This window comes from Chroicocephalus ridibundus, unplaced genomic scaffold (assembly GCF_963924245.1).
Source record: "Chroicocephalus ridibundus unplaced genomic scaffold, bChrRid1.1 SCAFFOLD_389, whole genome shotgun sequence".
Classification (NCBI taxonomy): Eukaryota; Metazoa; Chordata; class Aves; order Charadriiformes; family Laridae; genus Chroicocephalus; species Chroicocephalus ridibundus.
This window is the reverse complement of record NW_026961655.1, coordinates 87156-94709: the sequence shown is the minus strand read 5'-3', so window position 1 is coordinate 94709 and position 7554 is coordinate 87156. Positions and strand designations below refer to the sequence as shown.

Below are 7554 nucleotides of genomic sequence, written 5' to 3'. Positions count from 1 at the left end.
ATGGGGGACCAGGGCCACACCTGGGGGTTCTAGACCCATAGAGGTGGGTCCCAGAGCCACACATGGGGGGCCCAGACCCATAGATGGGGGACCAGGCTCACACACGGGGGGCCCAGACCCAGAGGTGGGGGGACAGACCCACACATGGGGGGCCCAGACCCAGAGACGGATGTTCCAGACCCACACCTGGGGGTCCCAGACCTGGAGATAGGGGTTCTAGACCCACACCAGGGGGTCCAAGACCCATAGATGGGGGACCCAGACCCAGAGATGGGGGGACAGACCCACAGGTGGGGGTCCCAGCCCCATAGATGTGTGTGCCCCTGGACACCTGGGTCCCCTCTGCCCCATAGATCCGGGTCCAGCCCCATAGGTGGGGGTCCCCCCGGCCACCTGGGTCCCCTCCCCAGTCCCCTGGGTCCCCCCTCCCCGGGCACCTGGGGCCCTTCCATCCCTTCCCTGGCCCCATGGGTGCCCCCTGCCCCACGGCCGTGGGTCCAGCCCCATAGCCGTGGGGTGGGGCCGTCCCCAGACGAGTCGTGCTTCACCCCGCTCTTCGCCCACGAGGAGATGGGGGAGATCGTCAAGAACTTCCTGGTGGTCCACGTCGACCCCCCCGGCATGGAGGAGGGCGCCTCCCCCTACCCCCCAGGGTGCGACCCACGGCGCCCCACGACCCCCATCGCCCGCCCCCCAACCCCCCCCTCCCCCAGCCCCGCTGATCCCGCCCCACTTGATCCCGCTTGAACCCTTGATTGACCACCTTGAGTCTCCGTTGCCCCTCCCCGTTGGCCCCGCTGACCCCCAAGTTGGCCCCGCTGACCCACAGTTGACCTCCCATGATCCCATTGACCCCCAAGTTGGCCCCACTGACCCACAGTTGACCTCCCATGATCCCATTGACCCCCAAGTTGGCCCCATTGACCCCACCGACCCCCGAGTTGACCCTGTTGGCCCCCCAGTTGGCTTCATTGACCCCCAAGTTGGCCCCACCGACCTCCCGGTTAACCCCAGTGACCCCCAGTTTGGCCCCGCTGACCCACAGTTGACCTCCCATGATCCCATTGACCCCCAAGTTGGCCCCGTTGACCTCACCAACCCCTGAGTTGACCCTGTTGGCCCCCCAGTTGGCTTCATTGACCCCCAAGTTGGCCCCGCTGACCCCCAAGTTGGCCCCGTTGACCCACAGTTGACCTCCCATGATCCCATTGACCCCACCGACCCCCGAGTTGACCCTATTGGCCCCCCAGTTGGCTTCATTGACCCCCAAGTTGGCCCCACCGACCTCCTGGTTGACCCCAGTGACCCCCAAGTTGGCCCCGCTGACCCCCAAGTTGGCCCCGCTGACCCACAGTTGACCTCCCATGATCCCATTGACCCCCAAGTTGGCCCTGTTGACCCACAGTTGACCTCCCATGATCCCATTGACCCCCAAGCTGGCCCCATTGACCCCACCAACTCCCGAGTTGACCCCGTTGACCCCCTGTCACCCCCCCGTTGACCCGTTGACCCCCCCCTGCCCCCCAGGTACCAGTACCCCTCGCTGGAGCAACTGGCCGAGATGATCCCCTGCATCCTCCAGTACCTCAAGTGAGTTGGGGGGCTGCCCCATAGCGGGGGGGGGGGGTCAGGATGACCTTGACCTCGTGACACTCCACCCCCCGCCCCCAGCATCGCCAGCATCATCGGGATGGGGGTGGGGGCCGGCGCCTTCGTCCTGGCGAAATTTGGGGTGAGTGGGGCTGGGGGGGGGGGGGCACATGGAGGGGCTCGGGGGTGGTTATGGGGCATCTTGGCGGGGGGAGATCTGTGGGTCCTTGGAGGGGGGGTCCTGAGGGTCTCTGGGGGGGGTGTATGGGGCATCTGGGGGGGGTTCTGTGGGGTTCTGTGGGTCTCAGGGGGCCTATGGGTGACCTGGGGGGGATCTGTGGGTCTGGCGGGGGGGTTGCGGGGCATCTGGGGGGACACATGTGGGTCGGGGGGGGGGGGAGTGTCATTGTGGGTCTGGAGGGGGTTTGGGGGGGTTCCTTGGGGGAGAACTTGGGGGTCGCTGTGGGGCTGGAGGGATCTGGGGGGGTTCTGGAGGGGTCCTGAAGGGTCTCCGGGGGGGGAATTTGGGGGTCTGGGGGGGTTGCCGTGGGTCTGGAGGGCTCTGGAGGGGGAATCTATGGGGCTGGGGAGGTCGCTATGGGGCAGGGGGGTCGCTGTGGGGCAGGAGGGCCCTTGGGTGGGATCGCTGTGGGTCCGGAGGAGGTTTGAGGAGCTCCTGCGTTGGGTTCTTGGGGGTCACTGTGGGGCCGGCGGGGAATCTATGGGTCCGGGTAGGTGTCTATGGGGCAGAGAGGGCCGCCGTGGGGCAGGAGGTGACCCCCGGCCCTGCCCCACAGCTGCTGCACCCCGAGGCGGTGGAGGGGCTGGTGCTGGTCAACATCGACCCCCAGGCCAAGGGCTGGATGGACTGGGCCGCGCACAAGGTGGGGCGGCCGTGGGGCGGCCATGGGGCGGCTGTGGGGCGCTCTAGTGGGTCTCCGTGGGCATATGGGGCACCTTTAGGTCTTCTATGGGTCTCCATGGGGCACCTATGGGTCACTTATGGGTCTCCATGGGGCTACGGAGCAGCCGCGGGTCACTTATGGGTCTCCACGGCGCTATGGGGCACCTCTAGATGTTCTGTGGGTCACTTACGGGTGTCCATGGGACTATGGGGCACCTATGGGTCCCGCCGGGTCCCTGTGGGTCCCACGGGTCTCTGTGGGTCCCATGGGTCCCAATGGGTCCCGTGGGTCTCTATGGGTCACTGTGGGTCTCTATGGGTCGCTATGGGTCTCTGTGGGTCCCATGGGTCCCTGTAGGTTCCATGGGTCCCGTGGCTCCTTATGGGTCGCTGTGGGTCCCATGGCGCCCCACTTGCTGCCCCACAGCTCTCGGGCCTGACGTCCTCCACCACCGACATGATCCTGGCCCATCTCTTCACCCAGGTGGGGCCGGGGGCACTTGTGGGGCTGGGGGGAGGAACTTGTGGGGCTGGGGGCATCAGTTATGGGTCCTGGGGGGTCACTTGTGGGTCGGTGGTGAGTCAGCCGTGGCCCTGGGGTGGGTCAGTTATGGGTCTCGGGGTGGGTTACGGGTCGGTTGTGGGTCCGGGGGAGCGGCGGGGGGTCAGTTGCGGCTCACTTGTGGGTCTGCCCCACAGGAGGAGCTGTCGGCCGCCCCCCCAGCCGTGCAGAGCAGCCGGGCCCGGCTGGGGGCGACCCCCAACGCCCCCCTGCTGTGGGGCATGTACAACAGGTGGGGGGCTGTGGGGCACTGGGAGGCACTGGGCTGTACTGGGGGGCACTGGGAGGGGGCTGTGGGGCACTGGGAGGGCACTGGGTTATACTGGGAGGCACTGGGGGGGGGCTGTGGGGCACTGGGAGGGCACTGGGATATACTGGGAGGCACTGGGAGGGGGCTGTGGGGCACTGGGCTATACTGGGAGGCACTGGGAGGGGGCTGTGGGGCACTGGGAGGGACTGGGCTGTACTGGGGGGCACTAGGAGGGACTGGGCTGTACTGGGAGGCACTGGGAGGGCACTGGGCTATACTGGGAGGGCACCGGGGGGGCACCGGTGTGTACTGGGGGCACTCACCGTGGCAGTGGCGGCTCCCTGCTCCTGCTCCTGCTCCTGCCGGGGCCGCGCAGCCGCGGTGACCTGGGCCTGGCGCGCAGCGGGGCCGGCAGCCTGCGGTGAGCGACCCCCCCTCGCCCCTCTGACCTTTGACCCCGTGCCTCCGGGATGGCCTCTGACCCCCCACAGTGACCTTTGACCCCCTCTCCCCTCCACCCCCCCCCCAAAGCTGCCCCATGTTGCTGGTGGTGGGTGACGGCTCCCCCCACGAGGAGGCCGTGGTGAGTGACGTCACCTGACCCCGCCCCCCCGTGAGGTCACGTGCCGGGGTCACATGGCCCGTCCCGTGACCCTCGTGGAGTCACGTGACCCCCGCCATGGCCCGTCCCCCCCCCCCCCCCCAGGTGGAGTGCAACGCCAAGCTGGACCCCACCCAGACCTCCTTCCTCAAGGTGACCTTTGACCCCCCGACCCCGTGACCTTTGACCCCCTACACTGTGACCTTTGACACCCCACAGATGGCGGACGGAGGGGGGCAGCCCCAGCTCAGCCAGGTGAGGGGTCAAAGGTCACCAGCGCCAACGGGGGGGACGTGGCTTAAGGGGGAGGGGGCGTGGTCTGGGAGACTGAGGGGGCGTGGCCTAAGGGGGGGCGTGGCCTGGCACCAGCCTTCTATGGGGGGCTGTAGGGGCAGGGCTTGGAAGGGAGGGGGCGTGGCGTAAGGGGGCACCAAAGCCATAGAAGGGGTTGGTGGGGGGGCGTGGCTAAGGGGGGAGGGGGCGTGGCCTCAGGGCGTCCCCCATATAAGGGGGGTGTGGGTGTGGTTTGAGGGGGAGGGGGCGTAGCCTAAGGGGAGGGAGCGGGGCTTAAAGGGGAGGGGCCCCTATGGGGGGGGTTGGGGTGTGGCTTAAAGGGGGCGTGGCCTAAAGGGGCGTGGTCTTGACCCCCCCCCCGCTGACAGAGGCCTTCAAGTACTTCCTGCAGGGCATGGGCTACAGTGAGTACAATTAGTGCTCATTAATATTCATGAGAGCTCATTAACCCCCCCCGCGGGGGTAATTAACCCCCCCCCCCCCCCGGGGACAAATTAGCACCCAAGGGGGGGGGGGGCAATTAATTGCCCTGGGGGGTAATGAAGACCCCCGGGGACAGCAATTAATGACCCCTGGGTTAATTAGTGCTCCGGGGGGGGTAATTAACTGCTTTTCCTGGGGTATAAATCTGCCCGAGGGGGTGGGGTGCATTATTAGCCCCCCTGCAGGTTAATTAATGGCCCTGGGGGGGTAATGAATGGCTGCGGGGGGGGGGGTGTGTGGGGGTAATCAGTGACCCGGGGGGGTAATTAATTGCTCCAGGGGGTTAATTACCCCGCCCCCCAGTCCCCCACGTCCTGGACCGCAAGCGCAGCATGGGGCCAGGTAGGGAGAGACGTCAGCAATGACGTCAGCGGTGATGTCACGCGTGAGGCCACACCCTCCCCCCCCGCCTCACGTCACCTCCCCCCTCCCCCTCCCCCCCTCCAACGTGTGACGGCACCGCCCCTTTATGAGGTCATGTGTGATGTCACGGGGTGCACGAGGGGCGTGGCCTCGGGGAAGGGGCGTGGCCTCGGGGACGCCTCCCCTGCACTAACCCCGTGGGGGGGCGTGGCCTAATAAAGGGGGCGTGTCCTGCAGCTCCGCACTAACCCCACTGGGGGCTTGGGGGCATGGCTTGCGGCAAGGGGGCGTGGCCTCCTCCCTTCCATTAACCCTATTGGAGCCGCTTGGAGGGGGCGGGGCCTGTTTCCTTGCATTGGCGCGGGGCGTGGCTTCGGGGAGGGGGCGTGGCTTCGGGGAGGGGGCGTGGCCTACACCCCGGGGGCAGGGCCTGAGGGCATTTCCCCCTGCACTAACCCCCCTGGGGGGGGGGGGGGGGGGGGGTGCTGCGGGGGGCGGGGGGGCCTCCAAGGGGCGGGGCTTGCGGGGTAGGGGGCGTGTCCCCTGACGCGACGCCCTCACGGCAGTGGCGGCGGCGGCCATGACGCGCCTCTCCCGCTTCCGCACCGCCTCCGTCTCCAGCTCCGCCTCCGGGGAGGGCGAGCGGGGCCGCAGCCGCACCCTCTCTCGGGGCAGCCTGGGGGGGGCGCCCCCGCCCCATAGACCCCGCCCCGCTTTGGGTTTGGAAGGCCACGGGAACCCCCCAAAAAAACGCACCCGGGAAGCGCCAAAACCACTCCAGGGTCCTGTCCCCCCCCCCCAAGTCCCCCCCCAAACCCCCTTGGAACCCCCCCCCAAATCCATCCCCAACTCCCCCCCCTCCCCCCCCCCCAAAAACCCTGGGATGCCCCAAAACCACCCCAGGACCCCCAAAAATCCACCCAGGACCCCCCCAAATCTACCCAAGGCCTCCCTGAATCCCCCCCAACCCCACCCAGGACCCCCCAAATCTCTTGGGATGCCCCAAAACCCCCCCGGGAGCCCCCAAAAATCACCACAGGGATCCCCAAAAACCCCGGAACGGCTCAAAACCACCCCAGAACCTTCCAGAATTCCCCAAGACCCCCTCCCAAATCACCCCAGGGACCCCCAAAACCCTCACAATGCCCCTCTCCCCCCCAACCCCACCCAGGACCCTCCGAAAATCCCCTTGGGATCCCCCAAAACCACCCCGGGACCTTCCAAAATCGACCCCCCTCCACCCCCCCCAAGCCACTCCGGAACCTCCAAAAACCCCCCAGAACTCCCCAAAACGCCCTGGGACCCCCCCCCCCCCAAAATCCATCCAACGCCCCTCTGAAGCCCCCCAGGGACCCCCCCCAAAACCCCCTGGGATGCCCCAAAACCATCCCGGGACGCCCAAACCCCCGAGACCCCCCCCCTCCCCAAAAAATACCCCCAAACCTCCTGGCACCCCCTAATGCTCCCTCAGCCACCCCCCCACCCCAATCACTTGGGACCCCCCCAATCTCCCCCCAGGATCCCCCTAGAGCCCCCAACCCCCCCTAGGGCACCTCAGGGCCCCGCAAAATCTCCCCTGAGACCCCCCAAGATCCCCAATAGCCCCCTGATGCCCCCCAGGACCCCCCAATACCCCCCCCAGACGCCTCTGGGACCCCCTGAGATCCCCAACAGCCCCCTGATACCCCCCAGGACCCCCAATACCCCCCCGAGACCCCCCCCAGGAGCCTCTGGGACCCCTAGAGACTCCCCAGGACCCCCCGACCCCCCTCAGGGATCGACCCCCACCCTCCCCCCCCCCCCCCCGGCCTCAAGCTGCAACCTTCGACCCCCGCCGGAGCCGGAGCCGGAGCCGGAGCCGGAGCCGGAGCCACGTCCGAGCGCGCACGGAGACCGCGTTCCCGGCGCCAGAACCGACTTTTAATCCCCCGCCCCGAGAAAACCGAATAAAGCGGCGGCGGCGGCCGCGGGCCGCACTGCGCAGGCGCGGCGCCCTCCGCCTCTTTAAAGGGACTCAGCGCGCCGGCGCGGATCCCTCCGCCTCCGGACAGGGGCGCGTTACGCGAACCCCTCCGCGCCGCTCCCCGGCCCCGCCCCTCGGGGGAGCGGGGCGGTGCGTCAGGCGCGTGCGCAGTGCGTCGGGCGCGTGCGGGGGGGGGGGGCTGTGTATGTGCGCCGCCATCTTAAGGGGCTGGGCGCCATTTCGTGGGGTAGAGCGGGCGAGTTGAGGGGAAAAGTGGGCAAATTGGGGGGAAAGTGAGGGGAATTTACCGGACAGCCGTACTGCGCATGTGCGTCCTCTTTTCCGTACGGCTCATGGCGCCCCCCTGTGCCGTACAGCCGCACTGCGCATGCGCGACGTCTTTTCCGTACGGCTCATGGCGCCCCCCTGTGCCGTACAGCCGTACTGCGCATGCGCGGACTCTTTTCCGTACAGTCGTACGGCTCATGGCGCCCCCCAGTGCCGTACAGCCGTACTGCGCATGCGCGGCCTCTTTCCCGTACAG

At 68.0% G+C, this 7554-nt stretch overlaps 1 protein-coding gene across 1 annotated transcript; it reads left to right on the top strand.

Moving 5' to 3' along the window:
* Positions 1-249: 249 nt before the first annotated feature.
* On the top strand, positions 250-5766 carry LOC134509545 (protein NDRG2-like; the record flags this gene model as incomplete). Its single annotated transcript, XM_063322087.1, has 12 exons — positions 250-653; positions 1528-1590; positions 1672-1732; positions 2388-2474; positions 2922-2978; positions 3194-3288; positions 3683-3727; positions 3838-3889; positions 4013-4060; positions 4127-4224; positions 4538-4605; positions 5614-5766. Coding segments are annotated over exons 1-12 (1231 nt in total), but the record flags the coding sequence as incomplete, so codon positions are not given.
* Positions 5767-7554: the final 1788 nt, after the last annotated feature.